The 27955-nt window shown below is 40.6% G+C and overlaps 1 protein-coding gene across 5 annotated transcripts in view; it reads left to right on the plus strand.

Moving 5' to 3' along the window:
- Nucleotides 1–27955, plus strand: part of PIGN (phosphatidylinositol glycan anchor biosynthesis class N) — a 113153-nt gene that overhangs the window by 81644 nt on the left and 3554 nt on the right. For 2 of the 5 annotated variants that reach the window (XM_068396071.1, XM_068396070.1), the window contains exons 20-28: nucleotides 1746–1854; nucleotides 5668–5770; nucleotides 8294–8396; nucleotides 10563–10649; nucleotides 16832–16887; nucleotides 17374–17449; nucleotides 18756–18829; nucleotides 21727–21769; nucleotides 23489–23541. In XM_068396071.1, coding sequence (XP_068252172.1) covers nucleotides 1746–1854; nucleotides 5668–5770; nucleotides 8294–8396; nucleotides 10563–10649; nucleotides 16832–16887; nucleotides 17374–17449; nucleotides 18756–18829; nucleotides 21727–21769; nucleotides 23489–23541 — 704 coding nt within the window. Of the gene's footprint in view, nucleotides 1–1745; nucleotides 1855–5667; nucleotides 5771–8293; nucleotides 8397–10562; nucleotides 10650–16831; nucleotides 16888–17373; nucleotides 17450–17919; nucleotides 18091–18739; nucleotides 18830–21726; nucleotides 21770–23488; nucleotides 23542–27955 lie in introns of those variants that run through there. The other 3 variants (XR_011047796.1, XR_011047797.1, XM_068396072.1) reach the window with 3 other exon arrangements.

Below are 27955 nucleotides of genomic sequence, written 5' to 3' on the forward strand. Positions count from 1 at the left end.
TTCCCTCTATGGATTGTTATCATGTTAGATGCTTAGGAGAGCTCCCAGCCAGAGCTGCTGGTGAAGAGGTGTTGGAACTGCAGATGTCACCCTTGGTTTCCTCTTTTTAGCTGTGACCTACGGATGAATGTTTCTCAGAGGCCAGCTCTTAAGCTGCTCAAGAGTAATCTCTGAACTTCAAAGAAGGTTGTGAAGCAGGAAAGAAGACAGATTCTTAGCTGGAGACCTCAGTTTGCATCTCCAAGTTGCTTCTGTTCTGTTCCACAGTCCTGGAGGTGTTGGTGAAAGCTGGGAGCAGTTTGAGCATTACTTAAACACAGGAGTCTCAAAAGCAGATGCTGAGCCCTTCCCTGGACACTGGCATAGATCTAGCAGCTGTGAATTGGGTTTACTAACATGCCCAGGTCATCACAAGTCTTCTGAGGCACAAGGTATATTATGGGAGATGACACAAAGTGAGTGCAAAGTGACTTCACCAGTGGTTAGGGGATAGCAGAGGGATTACCAGAGCTCATGATACTGAAAGAAGTTGAAAAGATATATCAAAGGGAAGAGATCTGGCCTGAATACAGCAAAAGAATCCCAAATAAACATCAGAGGTCTAAAGGGGCCAATTCCCTGAGCTTTTGGAGGCTTAATACTTTGACCTAGCTTGTTGATGTCGCACAGAAATACAAGTTACATCTTCTTGTGGCCTGAAATTAAATAGAAGCAGCAGATACTGAGCACCTGTGAAACCGGGCCAAAACATGATGCTGACTGCTGAGTGTATCCTCTGGGCAGGTACCATTAGGTATTGCTGTGTCTGGCAGGGGAATGGCAGCTATTCATATGGTAAAAAGTGATGGATGTGAACACTGTGTAGTTGCTTTCCACTAAAAAAGCCACAACAGCAATTGTATCTTGTAATGCAGTTTTAAAGCACATTTGCAAAGTACCGTGCATGCTTGATTTGCCTTTTAGTAGAACTGCGGAGTTGTGAATAAATAGCAGTAATTGAAAACTTGGCTCAACCATTTTCTTGGATAATTGTCATATTTCAAAAATAACTGACTCGTGGGGTAATTTTCCTAAGGTTTTTTGCACCTACTTGATGACTGAATGATGCCTCTTGAATTAATCAAGAAAAAAAAACCCTCTTCAGCATCACTGCCTCTCCAAGGCAAAGGGCTCTGCTTGAGGTGGTTCAGACAATTTCATTTGAAAAGTCTGCTAAGATTGCAGCTTCTTTCCATCTCTTAAAATCCACTTCCAATCTGCCCTGCTGCTGCTATCTCTTCTCACAGGAGCTGTGCTGCCCATGCAGAGCTCTTGCCTTAACTACCCTTCCCCTTCACTCTGTACCTGATCCTGCAGCAAAGCCAGAGGTTCTGCTCGTTCTTCATGGTTGCTGTTTGAGGACAAGCGCTCCTTGAAAAACTGGGGGTATATGATTTCTGTGGTTTGCATGAGTGTTTAGGTAGTTACTCTTGACAAAGAGCATATCATGTCAAATCAGTGATCCAGGGCACTTGTTTAAACTATTTAAAAATAGCACAAATAAATAAGAATTACAAAAAAAAGAGTTTAAAAAGGCAGAAATTGTAAACAGCTAGAAATACTCAACACTACATATCAGACTTCCTGTTCTTATGTTGTTTCAGATGAGGTGTTTATGCATCTCTAAAGCGTATTTGCATACTTAGTATGGGATGGCAGAGATCCATACATTAATTGTGTTTCATTGTCTGATTTCTTCTTTGTAGATGTTGAGTATAGCACTTTCGACATATGTTGTGAGCAGTACCCATGACAGTCTTAAGAACAAACAGGGATTGCCTGTATTGAATCAAATTATTAGCTGGATGACTCTAGGTAAGAGCATCTTCCCTCCCAAACTTGTATGCTGATAGTTTGTGGGCTTTGGGGTTGGGTGGGAGGCGGTGACACTTTTTTATTAACATCTTACTTTTGCACATATTCCTTTATTTGACTTCTAATAGTTCTTCCATGTGTTCACTTTTTTGAAGAATGTGTTAGAAAGTTTTCTAAAATATTACTTCTTTGTAGATTTGTAATAAAATGCAAACAACTTTTATTTACAGGTAGCTTTATCTTTTGTTTTGAATATTCTGAATATCCTGAAGACCCTTTTTAGGGATATAATGGTATAAAGTCCCTTTTTGTTTTACTTGGGGCCAGAGAAGGGTGATCTGAGATGTTCTGCAAGCAGTCCAGCTAAGCATAGGGAAGTGAGGAAAGGTTGTTGCAGTATTTCAATAGAAACTTCAAGTTGCAGCTGATGGCGGAGACCATTGGGGCATGGAAGTGGTTTTCAGAGCTGCCTTGCAAAATACCTGTGAAGTAATGATGCTAATGTATGTTTGATATCTGTTAGAACCTAATCATTAAAGAAAAAAACAATTTACAAGTCTCTGGATTTTTCACCAATCTCAGATTAAAATTTTAGGATCATTAAACAGAGCAAATGTAATTGTCACTGGGATTATGGAATACAGTAAAGCAATACTTTTCGAATTTCAGCTATAAAATAATTTCTGTAGGGCTCCATTAGAAAATGTTAAGCATTGTTTATCCCTGAGTGATCTGAAATGTGGAGTTTGTTTTAGAGCTAAACATATCTCATGCAAAGTTTGATAGCAGTTCTTTGCTAAAAGTCAAGACCAGGAATTTAAACATAGTCTAAAGGAAGAATTATGACTCTTGTTATCTAGTTGTTGGATGTCTTGTACATTCCTGTACTGGTGACATTGCTTTAACTTAAGCAGATCTTGTCAGTTTTAGCAATCCGACTTCCGTTTGAGCAAATGGATTCAAGATTCATACAACTGATTGTGATCAGTGTGTGTTTGAGCAATGTTGTCTTTGTAATGTGGTTTTCTTTGGAGCATTTTCCTTTCCATCATGCTTTCCTAACTCTTCATAACCTGCTAAGCTAAGTGGGGATCTCTGCATGGATGAATTCCTTGCAGTTGTAAAGTCGATGAAATCAACGATGTGCTGCTTGGCTTACTGAAGCAGGAATTGAGGATAAAGGTTATCTTTCTCTCCTGTGTAAGGATGAGAGAAAAACTTTTTTCGTCTAAGAGATTATTCAGGCAGAGAGGTCTAGTTATGAGGAAAAAGTATATTAGAAATTCTTTTTGCTGTGGATGATGTTTCTATGATGAAAATAAAGCTAACAGTGAAGTAAACTGTATGTACCCAAGAAGTCTACTTGCTGCCACGGTAGTATTGAATATTTTAGCAAAGTCCTTCAGGCTGGAAGTAATCATTTTAAGTGATATACAAGGTGGGAGCTTTAGCTTGCTGAAGTTGCTCTACGTAATTAAACACAGAACTTAGCAGGTAAAAAGCTAAGGCATCAAACATGTCCTCAATACTCCTGTTGGAGAGAAATGCCTTGTCACTACCATAAGCACAACTAGCATCTGCCTTGTCACTAGTGTGTACCACAAATGTGGCACCATAAGAATTAAGTTACCAAGGTCTACTGTAGCTTTTCCAAGGTTGGTGGCATTACAGGTGGTTAAACTCCTGCTCATCTTTTTGCTTAGTTGTGGAAGAACGGTACTGTTACTTATTGAATTCTCATTTTACACCTCTGCGTGTATTTATATAACCGTAAACACACAGTTATCAGTGTTTATTCATAATAATACTGATATGAATATTATCATGTCAGTATGATAATGAGACTTCTGAAGTTTTCTAGCAAATTGTTTCCCCCTCCCCAGCTATTCATTCAGATTAATATGAAGCTTACCTTGTTTAAAGTTTTAATTTAGGCCTAAAATTACTTTTTTGAAGAAAGACTGGTTTTTGGAAAACCAGGCAAATGAATTAGTGATGGGTGGGTTCCTGCAGGCCTGCGTCCAGCTAGCTTTAGCTGTTACATTATATGCTTCATGCAGTGTACATTAACCACAAACACAGAGGTAAAACCAGGAGGCATAAAGTTAATCCAGCTGCTTCCCATGTTCTTCAGAACCATCTTTATGTTAGCAGATATTTATAAATGAATGTATATTATGTTTTCATCAGTGTAAATCTGTCATAGCAACTTGCCAAATTTTGAGGAATTTAGTGTCACAGCTGTGTGTGGGGGACACATACAGAGATTTGTTATAGGTCAGCCAGAAACCTGCAGGTCTTTCGATTTTTAATATCTGATGTGTTACATCAGATATGGAAGTGAAAGGCTAATTATCACCTACCAGCTACTCATCTGTTCTCATCTATGATTGCTCTCAGTGTGATGCACATCTGATGTGTTGAGTGTCATTCACAGAGGCCAGTTGCCACGCTGAATTTCTTTCCAGCCGTTCTGACTTTTGGTGAGGTCCCTGGAGTTCCTCCTTGAGTCAGGCCTTCTTTAGGTATAAAAAGCTACAAGTGATGCTGAAAGGCTGGAGCACCCTTGAAATGAAGTCACTTATTCTGTAATTGTAGCAGTGGCCAAGGCTGAAAGCCAGGAAATAAAACATACTGACCCACAGGTTTTAGAAACAGCCTCATCTCTCTTTTGTTGATAGGTTTGCTATAAATATTAACGTATACTATGACAATAAGCACAAGCGAGCACTTTCCATACATTATAGTTTTATTTCTGTTTCCTTAATGGAGTGATTATTAATTATGACTTACTGTTGATGCAGTCTTTGAATGATTCAGTAATGTAAGGGCGCTACACCACAATGAAGAATCACACCAAAGTTATTTGTCAGCACACTTCTTTATAAACACATACAATTTTCATATTAAAAAAATCAGATTTAAAGATTAAATCACAGCAGTACTTTTCCTTCTCCCTTTCCTTGCTTGAAGCACTGGCTACTTTTTCTCTGCTTTTCTTCCTCTTTATTCACTCTTCCAGTAGCCCATTTCCTCACTTCCCAGTTTTCCTCACCTCCTGCAAACTGGTGGGCCCTGTCCTCACCTGCAGAAGTTTCCCAGCTAGAGGAGTCTCTTTAGGGGCAGCACAGACTCTGCTAACCAGGGCTGACTGGGCAGTTGAGCAATGGACCACACTAATGAGTGACATGCAACTCTTAAGATCCCACACCTGCATTAGAGAAATGCATTACTAGTTGAAACCAAGAGGCATGAATCATGACAGATAAGTCCCCTGTAATTCCTTAAATATTCCTGTTTTAAAGCCTTCAAGTAGAGAAGCTAGTAAGTTGATAGCTTCTGTATCTTTCCTACCAGTATTTTCAGTTGCACCTCAAAACGTGGCAGGTTTCCTAATCTAATCCAGTGGAGCAGTGGCTCTGTAACCCCAGTCTTTGAACTGCCAGAGGTCTTCAGGGCCACAGTAAGTGGTTCTCAGAGTACTATTAAACGGTCGAGTTTGACTGTTTTTTGCAGTAGTGCTTCTGCATTATCTTAAGGACTTATTAACGTCAGTTCATGAGAAATTGTAAATGCTGTGAGAGAGAAAGCCAGGGAATTAAAATGATAGAGGACTAAAACTTACCTTTGGTAAATATTAAGCATTCCAAACATTGGGTTTTCTTTAGCAAAAGTAACTTCTGAAAATAGAAGGGCATATATGACCAGTATTGAATTTCTGTACATAAAGTGTCATGATTTGAAGAATGTTTTCTTGCTACCAAGGATGAAATGTCTTGTGTGTAGTGACTGACAGATCTCTTTTTATTGCAGTTTCTTCCTCGGTTTTGCCGTTACTGAGCCCCACGTTTCTCTTTCAGCGACTATTCAGCATATTGCTCTCCCTGATGTCCACCTACCTGCTCCTCAGCACAGGGTACTTCTTTCTTACTCTGTTTGTATTGGTCTTACATATGAAAAGCAAGGGTGACATGTGAAACTGCTGAAGGGCATGAACATTTCTGTTAAAGGTGTAACGTGTGCTTCCAGCTGTAGTCTCACCATTTATCTCCTTGTTTAGTTTACTAAACAAAACTTCAGGGGAACTTCTGTGTTCCTCCTTGTATTAGAAACACTGTTTTGTTGACATTCCTTTCAGCTAGGCCAAGCAGTGGCTGGAAGGGTATGTATTCAAACAATCTTGCACCAAAATTAGAAAGTCTGGTTTAGTTTATGTCTTTTGATGTTTTGGCATATGCTTTTCTGCTCACAAGCAAAAGAAAATAACTTCTCTCCCAGCTGCTCAGAACTAGTGTCTAGTTACGGCTTAAATGACATGCGACAGGAAACAGGTAGACCTAAAATGAGGGAAAATTTTATTCAGAGAGATTTTCATGGAAGTAATTTTTTTCAGAGGGATGCTAGTCCCCATAAAGAGTAGGGTTTGGTTCTTTCTGAATAAAAGAAAACTCCTTGGAGGTTGTAAATGAAGAAAACACTGTGTCAGCCAACCCTTTTTTTTTCTGGACTCAGTAGCTTTTAAGAGCACAATTAATGGGGAGTATAGGAACCATTCTTTCTGCCTGCCCTCCCACTTATTCTCTGGATTTAATTACACTGGAAAATTAAGTGGTATAAAATATCTTGCAGCAGACATTTTGCAATAGCTGCCTCTTGTGTATAGTCTCATTTTAGATGAAGCATCTTATTTTTAATCTCCTGCCTCCCCTTCCTCCCACTTCCCCATTAAGATTTTGATCCTAATCTTACTCTTGTCCGCACACACACTGTTACACTTAACCTTCTTAGCCTGTCCTGGCTACTGGATAAAGCATGAAAGTTGTTCTCTCTGAGACTGGTAACCTCCCTCTTTGTATTTTGGCCCTGCACCAGACCACTTAAACGCTGACAGCTCTCCGCTGTCTTCCTACAGTGTTCAGAGAGACCAACAAATTTTGGAACAATTCTTTAAAAAAAAAACCCAACACAACCACTAACAAAAAAAAACACCAAAAAACATCAAAACCCAAACAAAACAACGAATCATAGCAAAAACAAGGCACTCAGTGCCAAAAGTATCCAGTGTTTCTCTCCTCAGTGCTCTGTTATACCATGCAACGATGACCCAGTGCATTGCCCAGGTACTTAATTACAGCACCTCTCTAGGTGCAGTTAAGTGGAAGTATTGAAGCCACCTGAAGAGCGTGGTTGCATACAACCGGTTGTCACCGACTCAGTTCAAGAGATTCAATTTGTAGGCAAGTGGAGACCACTGTGAGGATTGTAGGTACTTTTGTTACTGACAGCCCAGCTGCTGTCGTCTTCATGTTTAACTGCTTGTCATTGTGATAATTAAAGCAGAAATGTCTGACCAAAATTTTTTGTTCCAGTTTGAAACTGCTTTGTAGCTACACTAGTGGGGAGGCACGACAAGCAATACCAAGATTAACTGCAATAATTTTCTTATTTTTAGACAAATAAGTGCGTGCGTCTTCATGGAGGAAAAAAAATGAGGAAAAAATTTACAATCTTGTCAGTATTAGTGTCACAGTCAGTGTCAGTATTATACTTTTATCCTGAAAGAAAAAAAACATGAGAAGGCGCCATGAAGTGCAACTGAGACTTAGAGGGTAGGGAGAAACTAATATTATCCAATGACAATCTGTCCCCCTAAGTTATCTGAGGGTTTTAACCTCTTACGTAAGTACACTCATAATTTGCTATGTTTGAGTTCTGCAGGAGCCAGAAGTACTCTTCTGAGATTGGGGGTGTAGCTGGAACAGCTTAGCAGCCTTGGTTACAGCGTGAATTGATGCTGCTATTGCAGTGGATTGCTATATAGTAAAGAAAAGGAGAATCAGTGAAATATGCTCTTTTTATTATGCTTTTTATTATTATTTTATTATTATTTATTTTTATTAATGCTCTTTTTGTTATACAGATGCCTTTCTCCTTGGAACTAGTCACCAGAATGAGTTTGTGTGATTAGGTCCTAAAGAGATACAATCTCTAGTCACTGTCTAGATTGGACTGTAACCCCTCAGTTCCAAATAGCTCTCATTACAAAATTTTCCATTTTGCAGAAAGTGGGTGCCAAATGTGATTCTTTTTTCCTGATTCTTTTTAATTTTATTCTAGTTTTGTTAAAATTAATCATGACACAAAGGGCACTCACCCAGTGTTGTGACATCTATCAAATGAGAAAATGAGTGCAAAACATGACAAAGCTGAAGCAGCCTCTATTTCTCCTACTTTTACCATTTAATTATTGTATGGCTTTAAACTTCAACCAGCCAAGTGTGGGATACTCCTCAGAAATTGGGAGAGAAAGGGGAGAGTGCCACTAGGTCTTTGGTGTATCATTTCTGTGAAGAAAAAAAAAGAAAAGAAACAAGTCGGTATTTGATGTTAAATAATTGTCAGTGACTGCACTTACTATGGTCATTATGTTACTCTTCAGGTACGAAGCTCTGTTTCCACTGGTGCTGTCTGGTTTGATGTTTGTGTGGATAAATATGGAGCAAGAAGCACTGCAGCACTATGGTCTTTCACTCAAACCAAAGGTAACAGCTCCAGATAGCTATATCAGGTTAACTATCAGCTTTATCTTTATTTTTTTTTTTCTTTAGGATATAATAAATATTCTGTGTGGTTTTCATAGAGCAACACTTTGCATTTCTTTAAGTTTGGGAAGCCAGTATCAGCTGTTTTATGAAATAGGAATGTGACCTTGTAAAAGAGATATGTAACTTATATTATTGAAGATATTCCACATTAGAGCCATTTCTAGGAATGCAGGAAATCAGTTTGACTTAGTGGTGTGTTCTGTAGGCTACAAAGCTCTGTTTGTCAAGTGTAGTGCTAATTCAGCACAAGGTACAGTAACTCTTTAGGATGAGTACAACGTCACTGCACTTTTTTTATTCTGATGGCAGAGTCATGAGTGAGAGGCTAAACAGAAATAACTTGATTTCTGAAGTGACCCATAGGAAATACCAGAAATCTTAGTTTGACCTTGTCCTTCCACTCTTTCTTAAAGGACGGCATTTTATTTCTGATTAGACAGACAAGGAGCCAGAGACTAACTTGGAACTAGCACCTTCTCATATTTGCCTGGACGGGGAGTTTTGTAATCAATGCAACTTCTTTCACCTTAAAATTTAGTATATTGTCAGCAATTTTCAAAGCCTGTGCTGCTCACACTGCTACTTGGCTTTTAGATTAGCTCAAGGGTTTAACAAACTGTGGCTATGCCATTGATTTGGTTAGATCCAAAGTGCTGGTTGCAGAGTCATCAGGGTGCTCGGAGCCAGGCAGGTGTCTAGCACAGCTCTCCCCCACCTCTTCCAAATGTGCTGTCCTTGGTGCAGGTCACAGAGAACCTGGGTGAGGGTGTGTGGGAGGGGCCAGAGTCACTGGTAAGAGAAGTAGCCGTACACATCTACAGTTCCTTTTGCAGCTCATAATAATTAGAGAGAAGTGCCAGGAGGTGAAATCTGAGCCAAGGCAGTCACCAGAGTGGACCTGACACATACTGGGGTTTTCTGGTTCTCGTGCAAGGGAGACAGTTTTAAAACTTGAGAGAGAACAGGCTTTACCAATTCAAGGGTGAGTATCAGAAATGAAAACGGGAATCACTTTTTATTTATGCTAATTATAGATATGATATTTTGTGTGAGCATGTTTTGTGGCATCTTAAGTGATAGAGAAGGAATCTGAATGTAAAAATGTATGCTTAGCGTGAGGCCATGATTACAACCAGAGGTTTCTAGCACAGCAGAGTCATCTGTGGGATGTACTTTCTCTTCGACTCTAGAACCCACTCTACCTTTTGCATCTTGAAACAAGGCATCTGTGATGCTTGCCTGTCTGATGGTGGTCTGATGTTCTGTTTGTTTTAAAATAAAATTCTATTAAAGCAGTATTAAACAGTGATGAACGCTGTATTAATCAAATGCAAATGAAAAGAACATAGGTAAGCTGTAATTAAGTTTTCTATCACTCCCTGTACATCATTTGACTTCTGGTTTCAAGTGAAAGGAAGAATAATGCTTACCTATGCTTCCTGTTTTTAGGTTAGAGAAATCATCTCTAGAATGCCTGTTAATATATGCCACAAAGTATATCTTGTATTAGAGAATCCATCTCAGTTCTCTGATGATGTGAGATTCTTTTTAATTAAAATGTTGTCAGTGTTGAGTATCTATTACTTGAATTTCTTCTTTTGCCCAGTGAAAAGGAGTTCATTGACCTCTTAAACTCCATGAAGACAATTTCTCTCCAGCTCAAGTGATGTTGTGTTGAGAGCTGGGTGAAGAAGATGGAGAATATTTTAGTATTCTCACTTACAACATAAGTCAACTGAGGATAATTAGTCTTTTATTTCTGTGGGTCTTCAGACACATGCTCATGTGAGCAGTGGAATTGCATATGTGTAGGAGGAATATTTATGATGAAAAAAGATGATGATAAGTCTAAGGCATAGAAGTTCATTTTCAGTGTAGGTAACAGCGGAAGCTCCACTGTTCGTTTGATCATCTCACTTGTACAATCTTTCTGGCAGATTCATTAAAGTATAACGAAAATATGGGAAAAGTTTGCAGTCCTCGTCATAATACTACTCTGATAACAGCTGGTAGGGAAGTAGGTTTATTTCAGTAAAAATGTGGTGGTTCTATCAAAGTGCATGAGTTAATACTCGGTATTGGTTTCTTCTGCTGTCTTTCCAGCTTGCCGTTTTCAACTTTGCTTATGCAACTGATATAACTCGGTTTCGACAGCTCCACCTAGATGACGTCCGCAGGTCTTTCTTCTTTGTATCCTTTTGCCAGTTGCTGCATTCCAGGGAAAAGATGGGTTTGTTTCAAAAGGCCCAGCAATCAAAATTTATAGCCTGGTAGCCACTGGAAACAGAAGCTGATGAAAATGATTTGACTCAAGTTGCTCAAAAGACAATGGTATTGTACATTATGTTTTGTGATAAAGTAGTAAAAAATTCAGTGTGAACTGCACTGGTTTGAAATTTGGCTTCTTGACTATGAAAAGTTTGGTCTTTTATGACCATTACAGCTGAGGTAAACTTTCTTCTAAGGAGTCCTCTTTTCAGTTTGGTTTTGTTTTATTACATTTTTGGCTGGAGGGAACTCATTCAGCCTTCACAAATCAGTTGGCAAAGGTGATATTAAAGTTATTCTCACTTTCTCATTTTTAGAGTATGGCAGTGTGTTAGGAAGAACATGTTAGGGGCAGGCATTGGCCGTGGCCAGGCAGATGAGATGAGAATGAAAGTTCCTGCAGACTCTTTGTGAAATGTGTTCCCAGAATCTGGCCTAGAATTATTTATATCACGTGTGGTTTCTGCTATTAGAAATGATATGGGCTTGGGAGGGAAGAGCTGTTTGTTGACTAACATAGCAGTTATTTTGCATTGCTGTAACTGAAACTACAACTGTTTTGTTTTGGTTTTTTTTTAAATACTGTACAGACTTGATAATGTTGTCATTTTTCTCTTCCATCGTGGGCCTGCAGTTAAGTGAGAGGTATTTGGCAGCAAGGGTGATGAGTGTGCAAGTGGGAGAGAAATTATAAGCCAGTCTAGAACATACGGGTTTCTAGTGCAGGTGGGTTATCATAGCTGGAGCTGGGGAGGGTGTTGTCTCAATACTGGTTCCTGCAAAAACAGGCTTTATAGTTCATAGAATAACCAAATCTGAGAGGGTGGATCACAGTCACAGAGTCTATGCTATTGGAATTTGGGACAACTCTGTTGGACACTGGGAACCTGCAGCAGAGGAAGTGTGACAGATACTTCATTAAGGAGGCAGTTCTGTGCTAAGGCAGGAGGTAAAAACAATTTGCTAGGAACGTTTGTGTTTGCTTTAGAGTATACCCGAAAGCAGCTGAGACACCTTGCAGTAAATTTACTGATTTCCATTACTATTTTGCTATTTGAACAAAAAATAAGCTAACTTTTAGTAAAGCTACTGCTGTCTGTCACATGCTACAAAATCAGCCAAAACAAAAATCAAACAATCCAATTGTATTTTTTTAAAGCTCCAGCATAGTTCTACTGTAATCTAACACTTGAATGTAGCACAACTTTAATCTCATCTTAATCTGAAACACTTGAATGTATTTTGTTCAGCTCCTGAAAAAATACACAATTTCAGGTCTCCTTTGCAGAGACCATGTATGATACACACCTGCTCAAAAGATGTTGTGGCTTTTTTAATTTAGATGCTGTTTAATGTTTAGAAATAGTAGCAGTAGAAGAGAAACCTTTTCGACTAGAGCAGTCACATTGCAACTACGACCCTGTGAGCTGTATATCTTAAGATTGTCTCAAGGTTCCTATATAGGGCCCAAAAGTCAGCACGTGCTGAGGGACCTTATAGCCTGATCTTCCAGAAGAAGATTCAGATTGCTTATGCTTAGCATTTTGATTAGACCTATGTGCTACTGGTATTTTTTTGTTTTATTGCAGAACTGTTGTTCCTATAAATCTTAACTGGCAGAGCTGCACTATGCTGTTAGACTGCTGTGTTACTAAACTTGAAATGATGTGATACTCTTAGGAAGCATAATGTCTTTAGTTATGCTGACCTAATCCTTCCAAAATACTGCATGCAGAATCCCAACGATTCTGCTGAACACTTGGTAGCAAATTGTTTATGCAGAGACTTAAATGATCCAGTGCAGGAGTTGTAACAGGAGAGGAAGGACCAGAGGGAGCTCTGGCAACAGCAGCCATCGTCGTGAACAAACTCTCTGCCTGATGCAAAATAGCAGTTAAAAACCATTCTTCGACTGAAGAGATGTGAGCTATAATGGGCCCCAGTGAGCTCAGGAGCTAGAAAAATATCTTACACGGGCTTGTATAGCAGCAAGTGTTGTACCTAGATGAAAAGGGTAAGGTTTATATAAAAAATTTCCAGCTATACAGATACTGCCAGAATCATTGTCCCTCACCCAAGTAAGGAAAAAACTGCGAGTCCCGTGTTGCAATGGATAGACTCAGTATAACCTTTGGACAATAAGAGGGATAGCATAGGAACGTTTAGTCTTGTTCCATAGAATCACAGAATCACAGAACGTTAGGGATTGGAAGGGAACTCGAAAGATCATCTAGTCCAATCCCCCTGCCGGAGCAGGATTACCTAGACCATATCACACAGGAACACGTCCAGGCGGGTTTTGAATGTCTCCAGAGAAGGAGACTCCACAACCTCTCTGGGCAGCCTGTTACAGTGTTCGGTCACCCTCACTGTAAATAAGTTTTTCCTCATATTTATGCGGAACCTCCTGTGTTCCAGCTTGCACCCATTGCCCCTTGTCCTGTCAAGGGATGCCACTGAGAAGAGCCTGGCTCCATCCTCATGACACTTGCCCTTTACATATTTATAAACATTAATGAGGTCACCCCTCAGTCTCCTCTTCTCCAAGCTAAAGAGACCCACCTCCCTCAGCCTCTCCTCATAAGGGAGATGTTCCACCCCCTTAATCATCTTTGTGGCTCTGTGCTGGACTCTCTCTAGCAGTTCCCTGTCCTTCTTGAACTGAGGGGCCCAGAACTGGACACAATATTCCAGATGCGGCCTCACCAGGGCAGAGTAGAGGGGGAGGAGAACCTCTCTTGACCTGCTAACCACACCCCTTCTAATACACCCCAGGATGCCATTGGCCTTCTTGGCCACAAGGGCACACTGCTGGCTCATGGTCATCCTGCTGTCCACTAGGACCCCCAGGTCCCTTTCCCCTACGCTGCTCTCCAACAGGTCTGTCCCCAACTTGTACTGGTACATGGGGTTGTTCTTGCCCAGATGCAGGACTCTACACTTGGCCTTGTTATATTTCATTAAGTTTCTCCCCGCCCAACTCTCCAGCCTGTCCAGGTCTCTCTGAATGGCTGCGCAGCCTTCTGGTGCGTCAGCCACTCCTCCCAGTTTTGTGTCATCAGCGAACTTGCTGACAGCGCACTCTATTCCCTCATCCAAGTCATTAATGAATATATTGAATAGAACTGGTCCCAGTACCGACCCTTGAGGGACTCCGCTAGACACAGACCTCCAACTGGACTCTGTCCCATTGGCCACCACTCTCTGGCTTCTTTCCTTCAGCCAGTTCACAATCCACCTCACTACCCGATCATCCAGACCACACTTTCTCAGTTTAGCTGCGAGGATGCTGTGGGAGACAGTGTCAAACGCTTTACTGAAATCAAGATAGACCACATCCACAGCTTTACCATCATCTATCCACCGGGTTACGTCCTCATAAAAGGCTATCAAGTTGGTTAAGCATGACTTCCCATTGGTGAAGCCATGTTGAGTGCCCCTAATGATCCCCCTATCATTGATGTGCCTAGAGACAGCACCAAGAACAAGTTGTTCCATCACCTTTCCGGGGATGGAGGTGATGCTGACCGGTCTATAGTTACCCGGGTCCTCCTTCTTGCCCTTTCTGAAGACTGGAGTGACATTCGCTTTCCTCCAGTCTTCAGGCACCTCTCCCGTTGCCCACGACTTAGCAAAGATGATGGAGAGTGGCCTAGCAATGACTTCCGCCAGCTCCCTCAGCACCCGCGGGCGCATCCCATCAGGGCCCATGGATTTATGGACGTCCAGGTTGCTTAATTGGTCCCTGACCCAGCCCTCATCAACCAAGACAGATTCCTCCTCTGTCCTGACTTCTTCTGGGGCCTCAGGGGTCCGGGGCTCCTCAGGACAGCCTCCAGCAGTATAGACAGAGGCAAAGAAGGCATTCAGTAACTCCGCCTTCTTTTTATCCTCTGTCTCCAGGGCCCCCACCTCATTCATCAGTGGGCCTACATTGCCTCTAGTGTTGGTTTTACCTGCAGTGTATTTGAAGAAGCCCTTTCTGTTGTCCTTGACCTCTCTTGCAAGGTTTAATTCCAAGGAGGCCTTAGCTTTCCTAGTTGCCTCCCTACATCCTCTGACAACAGACTTATATTCCTCCCAAGTGGCCAGCCCCTCCTTCCATGATCTGTACACCCTCTTCTTCCACTTGAGTTTGCCCAGCAGTTCCCTGTTTAACCATGCAGGTCTCCTGGTACCCTTCCTTGACTTCCTACCTGCTGGGATGCTCTGATCTTGAGCTCGGAAGAAGCAGTCCTTGAATGCTAGCCAACTATCTTGAGCCCCCTTACCTTCTAGTACCCTGTCCCATGGGATTTCCCCTAGCAATTGCTTGAAAAGGCCAAAGTTGGCCCTCCTGAAGTCCAGGGTTGTGATTCTGCTAGCTATTCTGTTCCTGCCACATGAGATCCTGAACTCTACCATCTCATGGTCACTACAACCAAGGCTGCCCTCAACCTTCACCGCTTCAACCAGACCCTCCTTGTTAGTGAGGATAAGATCCAGCAGTGCTCCTCTCCTAGTTGGCTCATCCACCATTTGCATCAGAAAGTTATCATCAATGCACTGGAGGAACCTCCTGGACTGAGGATGGCTGGCTGAGTAGGCCTCCCAGCAAATATCAGGGTAGTTGAAATCCCCCATGACAACCAGGCCCTGTAATTGAGAGACTGCTCTCAGCTGCCTGTAGAAGGCCTCATCCCCCTCCTCATCCTGATCAGGTGGCCTGTAATAGACACCCACAACAGTATCACCCCTGCCAGCCTGCCCCTTAATTCGCACCCACAAACTCTCAACTCGCTCCTGATCCGCCCCTGGACAGAACTCAATACATTCTAGCTGCTCACTCACATAAAGAGCAACTCCACCACCTCTCCTTAGCGGCCTGTCTTTCCTGAACAGGACATAGCCATCCATGACCACATTCCAGTCATGCGAGGTGTCCCACCAAGTCTCTGTAATTGCCACTAGATCATAGCCCCCCGACCGAACACGGATTTCTAACTCCTCCTGCTTATTCCCCACGCTGCGTGCATTGGTGTACAGGCATTTCAGGGAGCGAGCTGAGCACACCGATTTCACCCCAGGGGGATGGGAGGCCTCCTGGTCTACCTCAACACTAGAGCGTTGCCCCAGTGGTGCAAGCCCAGCTACTACCCCATCCCCCTTCGAATCTAGTTTAAAGCTCTCCGAATGACCCCTGCTAATTCCTGTCCCAGAACCCTTTTGCCCTCACGACATAAACCTTTCCCATGTATTACTGTCACGCCTGGTGTCTTATAAAACCATCCATTATCAAAGAACCCAAAGCCCTGTCTGTAGCACCAGTCTCGTAGCCAGGCATTAATAGAGAGAATCCTACTGTTCCATCCCACGTCATCACCTGAAAATGGAAGGAGGGAGGAGAAAACAACTTGTGCTCCAGACTCTTTCACCAACCGTCCTAGGGCCTTGTAGTCTTTCTTCATCCCCCTCAGACTACGGGATGCAGCTTCTTCCCCACCTGTCTGGAAGATCAGCAGGGGGTAGTAGTCTGTGGCCTTCACCAGGTTGGGGAGTTGCCTGGTGATATCCCTGATTCGGGCTCCAGGCAGGCTGCAGACCTCCCTGTGATGGGGGTCAGCTCTGCATATTGGGCCCTCAGATCCCTTTACGAAGGAGTCTCCAACCACTAGTCTCCATAGCCAACTTACCTCTTCCACAGTCAATTCCTCAATAAAGCCATCTCTCTTGGTGTGCAGTACACATGCATAAGTCATCACTTTCTGCAAAAGCTTGTGTGTTTGAATGCACAGCTGGGATTGTGGGCCGGGGATGTTCCTGTCTTGCTAGGTAGGGGCCCAGAAAAAAACAAGCTGCAGCTTTCTGCCAGGGGCCTCAAGACAGGCTTAAAAGCTTACTCAGGCAGTCCCTGTCTTTTAAAATATAGAAAGTTGTGTGTAAAATCTTGGGTAGACCTAGACAATGCTTTGGATTTCTTAATGCAGTGTAAAGCTCTAATTGTGGGTCAGCTTCTTGTAGTTTCATGATAGGATTTTGAAAGTAAATTGGAATGAAGCAGGGAGAATACTGGTTTTGTTTTACTGCAGCCATTTCTGTGGTATATTTTCCTTAAATACATCTAGGTTTTCTTCATAGTGACAGCATTTTTTGGCACCGGAAACATAGCTTCTGTTAACAGGTAAATTTTATTCATTGATTTGAGACATGGGGTACAAAAAATTCTTCCTGCACTTGGTGTACTAAATATAAATTTGGTTAGCAAAACCAGGGCAGCAGAATTAAAGCAATAGTCAGTGGAATAATGATAACAATTTATTTTGTTTCTGCTCTCTGTAACATGTTCCCTAGGAGCCTGAGCTTGTTGGTTATGAGGTTGTCTCAATTTCCATTAGAAGTTATTGGCAGTGTGAGCAGAGAGAGCTCGGCTGCTCACCAACAGCTTGGCACCTCGAAAGACATGAGCAGAGAAAAATTGTAGAGAAAGAAAAGTGAGGTAGGCTGTCCTTGCTAATTTAATATTTGAGCAAGAGAAGAGAAAGTTGGAAGCCTTGTATAAAAATGTACATACGCACAGTGTGTTACAGGAGTAACTAAATGCTCTGTTTTTTTAATGGAAAATACCATTCCAAGGATATGTTGTAATGTCTTTTTCATGTTTCTCTAGTTTTGATCCTGCTTCTGTTTATTGTTTCTTGACCGTGTTCAGTCCCTTCATGATGGGAGGCTTGCTTGTGCTAAAGGTTGGTAATCTTACCTTAGTGAAATTTTCTCAAAGAACTGTTTAATAAATATCACATACACAGTTGTTCCTTTGCACTTTACAAAAACATTTGAGCTTCATTAGCCTTCTTAACCATGTGTGAAGCTTTCAGCCTTTGTAGTGTTTCTAGAGATGGATCCTTCTGTTTCCCAACAGAGAGAAGCTGAAGTGCATCAAGTTTAACTTAACTTCATTAGATCAGTTAATTGTATTAAAATGAAAATTTTAAATGTTTAAAAGACTTAAATTATTTATAACATTATAAGCTTTCCGTATAGTGTAATATCTGCAGAAACACTGAGGATATATGTATATTTTATTAGCTCTGTCTACACTACATTAAGTACAGGCTTTGACTACTCTGCTGATTAGTTTGTCATTTTACAGTGAATATTATTTTTTATATTTTTAATAGTCTATCAAAGATTGGATTGCACTTCTTGTTGGCAGGCAAGGTGTGGTGGCTCTTTTCTAATATTTGAATAAAGGATCCGCCAGAGGCGTAAAGAGGCAAACAGGAAGGGAGACGTGGAATTTACGGTTTATTGCTAAAATAAGCAGTATTTCCTGCCCCTGCCTTTCTGCTGCTCCTGTCCCAGAGAAAGGAGACTTAAGTTACAAGTACGCTGCATGTTATACTGCAGGACATAAGTCAATGATGCAAGCCTTCTGGATGCGAGAGAACAGGTTTTAGCAATGCATTTACACTACTAACTTAAAGATTGCAAGTCAACTTTGGAAAGAGCAAAAGGCAACATTCATGTTTCTAACTTGTTTGTTTGTTTTGTTCTTAATTTACTGAACTGTTTACATTTGCTTGACTTGGCTTTGGAGGCGCAGTATGATCCTTGCCTTACTGAATACATTCTACATTCAGATTTTTTTGTGGTTGAGATGAGATTGTCCTATTACGCCTTGGAGCGCTGCAGCATGTCACATGAGATATTGGACCTGAATAGTCCTATCTTCTGGCCTTGTTGAAGTATTTATCACTAGTGCTAAAATGGATAAATGAAGTGAGGATCATTAATGTGTTTTAATTATAGTTTTCCATATTGCCTCATGGCTTATTTCACTGCAGTTCAGCTATGACCATGGAAGGGGTTTTTATTCGTTTACTAAACGTGCTTTCTGCAAAATGAGTTTCTACCCTTTCTTGCCAATATTTTATTTTTGTACCATACACATTCTGTGATAATTTCAAAAGCAGGAAAATGTTTTCACAACCTGCCAGGTTGTTTTGTAAATATGGCTATAAACCAAAATGTAGCTTGTGTTTTAAACAGGTTGTAATCCCGTTTGTTTTGGTATCATGTGCTTTCGAAGCTGTTCAAGTCACAACACAACTGTCTTCTAAGAGGTACAGTAAGTGCTATATTTCTGCATTAGTAAAGGTTTCAAATCTATTTTGCAAGAACTCAGACTTGTCAAATCTCAATCTAAATTTAAAAAAAAACCCACAGTAGATCACATTGTTACTTCTATTTGTTATTATGGTTTGGGTTTTTGTTCAGTGATTTTGCAAGCTCAGGAATTCTTTTCTTAGTGATAAATGAGTATAAATGGAAGTGTTGGTTCTGTCTGAAACAATCAGATATTTAATATTCTTTGTTGACAATACACAGAAGGAGCACTTTTCCGCCATAATGTAGAAAAATGAGCAGAATTTAAATTCTAATTTTTGTTTTATATTGCATCTCTGCCTGTGGTACAATATTTTAAAAATAACCCATTTATAGTGTAACCAATTTACAGCTTTGTAGCACTGACCTCACCACAAATAGTATTTAAAAAAAAGAAGGCTATACGCCCCTCCATTGCAGTTTGATGCTTCCCAAATGTGTTCAGTATTACATGTTTTTCGCAGTAGGGCTAGATGGCTGCCAGTCCTTTCTCCATCTCTAAAGACTTTCCAGAGAGAATGTGGGACGAGTGCCCACCCTTGCAGAGTGCTGTAACCGAACTTGAACTACCCTCACTCTTTTCACTGTCACAAGATGTTTATTTTTTTAACTGTTAGCCCTCCCTACCCCTTTCAGTGCACCCAGTGCACATGACTGAATCTTCTGCTCTTCATGTGGCATTACTAATAGTGCTGAGATGGAGGAGGTCCCTGTCAGCCGCATGGTTTTGAGTTTGTCAATGTGTGATGTTGTGTGGTGTTGACCGAAAGTCTCACTGGACAATGGCAGGGGGATCGCAGGGACTCTGTCCTACATGTTACTTAGCTAAGCAGGAGGAAGCTGCCCTTGCTCAGTGTGATGCTCTCTGCCTTTCTGTTTGTTTTCATCCTGTCCGTGCCCTGCCTGTTGTCTCCTTATGCAATGCCACCCCCGGTACTAACGAGGGACATGGCAGCCCGAAATCCAACTTCTTGTTGGAGAGGAAGCACAAGGTTCACCATCACTTTTACCTTCTCTGCCTTAGCTGTGCGTGCAGGGCACTTGGGCTGTCCCTGGACCCCCAAGGAAGGATATTCATCCTCCTCACTAAGGCTTATATAGAAGCAGGGCTGCGTTGAAGAATCAGGGTTGCTCAGAAGAGTAGCTAGCAATCTACATTTCTAGGGCTCAGGCATGATAAAGGCCAGCATTTCCTAACTTGTGAACGCTTGCCTTGGCAGCGCCAGTGATATTGCAAGCTTCTATGGAATGTGCATCTGAGCGTGTGAGAGGGGAAACTATACCAACTTCTTAAACCAGGGGACATGAGTACGTCCATGCTGCTTTATGAGGCTGCGATTGTAACTCCAGCTGGTGTTTGTGCCGGCTTCATTTAGCTGTGCTCAGGTAACAATAGCAGTGATGCTGCCACAGCGTCAGCCTGGGAACAAGGCAGAAACCACAAGATATGCCCAGGATCCCTGGAGAGGCGGTGCTCTGATTGTCAGCACATCCTGAACTCTGTGCTGCACTCCTTATTGCTCTTGCTGCCCCTACTAGGTAAATTAAGTCATCACAGGGGACAGTTTTGTCTGTGTAGTGTATAAATATGCCCTGAAATTAGTGTTGCCCTTCTGTTGTGAAAGGCTTGCTGCAGTTCAGAAGGGAAAAAAGTAGATTTTTGTGATTTGGACAAATTGCTCCTAAACTACCTGTTTACAGATTAAAGATTTTTTTTTTTACTGCATGTGGGGAATGTTCTGTCAGAATATGTTCTTGGAGCTTGCCTGTGAAAACACCCCTCTAGTTGAGTGCCTCCTAGGCACTACAAGATTGCAGCATCCTATCTGAGCCATACGTAAGTGGAGGGAAGCCTTTCAGTGCGTCTGAGATACAGTCGGTTTGTTGCATCCTTATTTACTAATGAAGCATAGCTGACATAGGCAATATCAGAAACTTCCTCATCAAGAGGCATTGGTATGGGTGTCCCACCAGTACACGCTCGTGCAATGCTGCAGTATTTCCCAAAAAAGCTGCATGAATTTATGATGGTAGTACTGATAAATTAACTGTATTCTAGTTAAAGACTTCTCTGTTAATGGGTTGGCTGTTTGCAACATTGCTTCAGTGTCATTAACTTAGAAACTAGTTTTAATCACTTACAGCAATTGCTTTCATGTAATTTAGGATTTACATAGTTTAATGAAAAGAAGATTAGGTTAATGGGGGAAAAAATAGTTCTGCGTGCTCCCTTCTGGTTCCTTTTACTGGCTGCAGCCGACTTTGCAGAAGTAACCTGCCGCCTGACAGAGAGGCCCGTGGGTTTGGGAGCACGCCACCAAAATGGTGGGCATTCCCAGAGAAGCTTATGGGCACCCAGAGATCTGGAAGTGGGGCGAGCACCTCCTTTAGCAGCCTCCTACCCAGCAGGGTGGTTGTCAGGATAGGACTGATCAGCTCGGGTATCTGTCTGCCTGTGCAAACAGCTTTGCTTTCTCTTGAGTCCATCTTGAAACGTCTAAATCAGCTTTACTTGGCCTAACAGCACATGAGCTCCCTGCATCAGGAATGGGGCAGGTACTGTTTGTAAGATGCTATTGTTCTCCAGTAAATGACTCTTGTTAGGTTTCTCTGTTGCAAAATTGAAACTCTGTTACTGTGAAATGTCTTTTTCAACAGGGTGGGATTACAAATGGCAGATGTTCTAGCCATCTATTTTAACTGTTCTCTAATAAATTGAAATATATTTGAGTGATTGAAAGGCAAGTACAAGAAATCATACTTTATTTTAATTTCTATATGGGTGTTTTAATAAGCTTTGTAACATCTGTGGCCATGAATAAAGGTTGATAGTCTGGTTCTTTTTCCTTTGCAGCCTTTTCCTTATTGTTCTTGTGATTTCAGACATTATGGCTTTGGTAAGTTGTTGTTGCACATTCTCTTCAAATAAGATCAAGCAGAGGGCTCTCCTAACTGTCTAGAGAGATCTGAATTTGTTTCAGACTTCAAAGTTTTTGTAACTAGGGCAGTGAATTGGATTGAAATCCTAGCATAATTTAGAGATAAAACTCCTCCAATCACCACTCTTTGAATTTCATATAATTAATACTTTTGAAGAAGCAATATTCTCATAATAGTAAGAGACAAAAATGAAGTAATAAGTTATCATTTTGAGTTTTTCATGTGCTTTCCAATCAGATTCTTAGGAAGAATTTAAATAAGAAAATTGGTTTTAGCTGTGTGCAGGGTTTAGTTAATTTTTCAGGAATTTTGAACCTTTTACTCATCCCACCTTCCCTTGAAAAAGAGAGGAAAAGGAGAAATGCATTACCCACCAGCTCTGTTAGAGTTGTCAGAATCCAGGAGATCAGCAACATCTGAAAAGACACTTTTTTGCCCTTTGTAACAAGCTGTTAAGAAACGCTATCTTCAGAAAGCTTGCATCCACAAACAAAGCTAGCTTAAACAATCCAAAGCTAAACAATATCCCAATATAAATTTTACAGATTAAAAGTATGTTTTCGTTGCCCCCTCAAGCTGTCTTCAACCCAGCAAGCAGTGCCCCTGGGTATCACAAGGTAAACAGAAACCTTTCCAAAGCAGCAAGTAGAGCTGGTGTTCTCACTTCATACATGCTGTTTTAGTTTTGTCCCTTTGGAGTAAGCATTCCTAATGTGATTTCCTTGTACAGTGTGATCTGTGGGTCTCACCTGATAGGAAAAACAGTGAGTAAAAAAACAAATAATGACTAATTTGTCTGTAGAGTGAGAAATGGAGAAGTTAGTTTTGTGTAGTTTCAAATAAATCTCTGTGACTAATCTGATTTTTGATAACTTCCACAGGAAAAGTATTAAAATACCAGTAAACCACACTCATAGCATTTTACTAATAAATTCAGTCTAACTAGACCAAAAGCAGAGTGCAGGCACGTACTGGTGTGTAGCAAGCCTCAGTATATCCAGGTCTTATATCTCACATATTCTCCTATTTTGGTTTAACTGTTTTAAAACAATTAGCAAATACATACTTGGTGTACAAAACAAAGTATTACCAAGGAGTTTTGATATGCAGGAGCTGTGTGTATATTGAGAAATGAGAAAGTTGGCAGGAAAAAAAAAAGAGAACTGGTTTGTGGTCTTCAATCAATGTAGCCACCAGCTAGAATTTGGGGGATTCACTAACAGACAAGTCCTGCCTTCTCCCAGCATTGTTCCGATTTTACAGGTGGGGAACTGCCAGAGTTGCCCAGAGAAATTTGTTGTGGAATTCCATGAAAACAATATGTAGCCTTCTCTTTGTCCCTAGGCATTATTTGGGATCCCATTATTTCAAGCAATAAGATGGGTTGGCTTTTCATATTGAAAAAGTTCGCTGCTGGTAATCTTCTGTTTCTTGCAAACCCAGCTTGACAGACCTTAGTCCACCTTTAGCTATTTGTATTTGATACCATGTTAAATCTATTTCTGGCTCCTAGACTGTTCTTTACTTTGGTCCAAATGAACATTCCTGGAAAGGTCTTGCCCTTGTTCTACTTGAAGAATTAGAAATTTGGAGTAAACAGCCTGAAAACATGGTTTTTAGTTTTGTTTCAAAGTGTGCAATGTTGATGTACTAATCAAAGTTGTTTTATTTCCTAGCATTTTTTCTTTTTGGTTAAAGATTATGGAAGCTGGCTGGATATTGGAACAAGGTACAGTATTTTTTTTTTGCCTCCATTGCATTTTTAAAAGGCTCACAGGTTAATGTTGTTGTTTATCTACTCAGAACTCTTGTAATTTTTTCCAATTACTCTCCTTAATCAAATGCTTCAGTGATGTTCCCTCTACTTAAAATGCTTGTGCACGCATATGTGCACTCATATACACATGTACATATATCCCAAGCTAAAACTTAAAATCTGTTCCAGAGCAACATGAGGTAATGGATCTAGCATGGCAAGAAATACAGTTAGTAGGATTTGTTTGATTTCTAAAGAACAGTAATTACCCAAAAAATATTTTAATTACTGTTTTGCCTTTTAATTAGTTGTAGTCACTGTTAAAATAACAATTTATCAAAATTGTTAATTGTCTTGAATCTAGTTAAGCCTCCATATACAACCCCCTGTGAATTAATGAACCTTGTGCAAGTATGTTGGTGGCTACCAAGACCCATGCATTTATCCTTCTCCTAGCTGGGGAAGAGTAAATCTTTTGCATTTAAACATAGAAATCACAGCTGAAATGAGAGAATTTTTTTTGCATTATGAGTCTTACTAGCCTCCATAGCATACATCATGGGGTGGGTTTTCAACTGTGCAGTCTTATTTGTGAAATAACAAATACAAGGAATACACATTTCAGATTTACCTTCCCTGAGTTGTGGAAATAGATAATATGCAGTAATAAGTTTAGCAGGGAATGTGTTGTTAATAATCCAGCCAATCTGGTCACTTGACACTGTTATTTAAACAGAAGTTGAATAGTGACCCATTGTTAATATTCTGTTTAGTCTACATTTACTTTGTGCTTTGCTGAGCCCCAGCGTTCCCTCCAGCTCATGCATGCGTGTACACAGGCATGCACATGTATTCTGCCTGTTTTCTCTGGAGGCTCAAATTCCTGCTTGTAGCTACCTTTCGAAGGCTCCTAATGGGAGGAGATACAGTTAGGTCAAATAGTGGAAACGATGCTTTAACATCACACTTCCTTGCTATGGTCACTTTATGGTAAATCAGATGGGCCTCATCCTTTGGTTTGAATTCCTATGCAGATTAATAAGGATATTAAAGACCTCAGAAAAGCTCTGTTTTGCTGGGCAAGAAGCTTTCTAATTGGGAGTTAGCAAGCAAAAATATAAATTGTTACAAGTACCCAAAAACTTCCTCTCTGCTAGACGGTCTTCATAGCACAGAGATTTACAACGGTGATAGATTGTTGGATCCATTTCAGCTGGAAGTTTGCCTTATCCCAAAGAGTTTAGGGGAGCTCATGATGCACATCCGTAATTCTGCCTCTCCGTGTGTGTGTTTTGAGCACTGAAGAAAGCACTGGAAAAGTCTTTTCAGAAGAGTAATTTGTGATTAATTTTTAACATGGTAAGGCATAATGTTCAGGCAGCCTTAATTTTGTTATTACTTCAGTTTTGAGTGCTTGGCTTTGCCACATACATTATTTTATTGTAGTCTTTTTATATATGTTTTATATGTATGTGTGTATATGCACATAAGATAAAAATGACTAGGTTGCATAAGAAAAGAGGTGAAGCCATAGACGCAGCATGAAGTGGTCCTTCTTTTACCTAGCCTGAGCAATATTTTGGTGCCTGAACCTTCTCCTCTGAACAGATTTCTAACGTGTGATCCTCAAGCTTGGCAAAATTAGCAGGCAAGAGCAGAAGATTTTTTTGTTTTTTCCTGAAAGGGAAGATGAGCTTCATGGGGTTTTGGGCAATTCCCAAAACCAGTGGGAGAGAGATACTAACATGGCTCTTTCCTGTCCTCCTGTTACAACTGCGGTGACAGCTCTGTGGCGTTCCCTTTGCAGTGTTGTCTGTTGTTGCTTTGACAGCAAGGTCTGAAAATATCCCATCTCAGTTGACATTTTAGGTGTTGCCAAAAATTTGCCGAGGAGGCTGAGATAGTTATGGAAATGACAGTTCTTTCTTTTTTCCAACTGTTTGTATCTCAACAAACCTGTGTAGGATTTCATGGAGCAAAGAATAGGAGCACCCTTAGGGACCGCTGCTCTCATCTTTTTTTTTTTCCTTCTTTTTTGTGGCACTGATAGGAAGTGTGTGCGTGCATGCACAATTATTAGGGTTCGTTTTATATTACTAGTTACCACATCATTGAAATCACAGGTGGAAAAGCAACAATTTAATTGCCCAGTGAAGATTCATTCCTGTAAAGTCTGTCAGAGTCCAGTGGTATATGTGCCACATTTGCAAAGCTTCTGATGTATATTTCCATACTCGTTCTTTTTGTGGTGATAGCTTTCTATGGATTTTCTAATTACTACATTTCAAAACTTTTGTATGTCCTCTCTCTTACTAAGAATGTGCAAGTTCAGTAGGAAACCCTCATTAGGCAATACTGGGGTTTTCCAATACCAGAGCTCAGAAGTTTCATGTGTAAGAGCTGGTTTTAAATCCACTGTGATAAAAAGATGACCTTCACTGCTTTTTTATGATGACATTTTGTTTCCTAGTGGATGTCTCTCATTGTTTGGAAGTAGGGTTTGTTTACTGAACTGACTTATTTCCTTTTTTTTAAATTTCACCCCTAACTCCTGCCTTTTACATCTCATTCTACCATGTTTTAACCACATTACATGTCATTTTACTATACCTCATATCTGCCTTAACAATGTGATGTCTTTATTCTCCTGGTTGAATTCACCATGTCACTTAAGTATTGTCTTTGAATGAAAAGAGTCTACTTTTTCCACTCTTCCAGATTATTAATGAAATGCTGAGCAACAACACATCCAACATACAGTCCTGTATTACCACATTCAGCAAATTATCAACGCACCATTGATTCCCTCCTCTCAGTAAATTATCAATTACCATAAATATTTGTGGCTGCTTAGAAAGTTTTAAAGCCCCTTTGCTTAATGGTCATGCCAAAATCAATACGAAGTTGTTTTTCAGAGAGTGCTTTTCAGTGTTTTGATATAATAACAGGATAATAATCTTGCAGTGAATACAGAACTCATAGCAGTGGCTTATGCAAGCTTCTGAGGTCTGCTAACCTTACCCTCTACCTATATATCTTGAGGGCACCCTAAATTGCATCATATGCCCTAGAAGAATACCACATTACATTTCATAAAAGTAATAATGCAGTTTTTCTAGTATTTTTGATGTATCAGTGTGTAGTACACGATCATGAGAAGTTTGTTCTGAGAGATTATTTTGTTTTTCAATAACAGATAAATGGAATAGCTAGCTTTTCGTCGTCTTTGTCACTAAAATAATTTCTCTGTGGCTTAAAAGGTATGTTTATCTATCTCTATCTCTGTATCTCTAGAGATAGAGAGATATAGCCTTTAAAGCCTACTATATCTATACAGTATATGCAATTTGTAAATAGCTGTATATTCAGATAGTCAAGATAAACCCTAAAGCTCTTTTATATGACAGTATTTTATAGTTTTATACAGACACATGCTGTGCTACTCCCTCCCTCTTTTTATAACACTTGCTGGAAGATAAAGAGAAAGATACGATCTTAACTGTTCTTCTGCAGTTTCAAAGTTCAGGGGACATAGATAAAGAACAGAACAGGAGACTGCTTTTTAGGTTTTAAGATAACACAATCAGTTCCAGGTTTGGGATGCTGCGGCTTCTAGGTCAGACTACTAAAACAAAGGTCATGTAACTAGGAGGAAAACAGTGTTTACCAACAATTTCTAAAACAGGAGCTAGGAGTGATGTGCATTGTGATTTGTTTTGTGAGAAACAGAGGAGAGAGAGTGTGGGATCCCGGCTGGAAATGCAGTAGACTTAAAATTCAGAATCTAAATCTGGGGTCTCAGTGTGCTTGGGAACAATCCTACAGTTCAAAGTAGCATGTCATGTAGAAATAAGGTCCTTGGACTCTTCTGGAGAGTGCTTTTCCAAGTCCTTGCATGAGTTGTTTTTGTTTTACTTGTTTTATTTCTAGTTTTTTAATTGCTATGGTAACTTACTGCATCTTCCTGTCTTCCCAGCTTCTAATCAGATTTGCCATCTTAGGAATTAGCCTGTCTTGGGAGAAAGCCACGTTTTGGAGCAAGACTGATTTTCCCCCTGCCCCTCATTATTTACTGATCTTTGATTCTTCTTGTCTTTGAGTACTTCTCAGCAATGTACACTGTCACAAACAAAGCCAGGAGATGGGAATAGATCATATTTTCTCCTTTTGGTTCCTTGCAACCAAAACAGGTGTCTTCATCCCTGATACAAAATTTTCCTAACACTGGCTTTGCCTGTTGACCTTGGTCCATACATAGGGCACTCACCTTTCCCTTGCACAGTGCCACCTTACCTTAGATCATCTGTGATTCCCTCCACCAGATACATCTTCTCTACTGTTACCTGTCCCTGCCCATCTCATCCTTTATAAGCATTGCTCCAGTGTG

The sequence above is a fragment of the Nyctibius grandis genome, chromosome 3 (assembly GCF_013368605.1).
Source record: "Nyctibius grandis isolate bNycGra1 chromosome 3, bNycGra1.pri, whole genome shotgun sequence".
NCBI classification, from domain to species: Eukaryota; Metazoa; Chordata; class Aves; order Nyctibiiformes; family Nyctibiidae; genus Nyctibius; species Nyctibius grandis.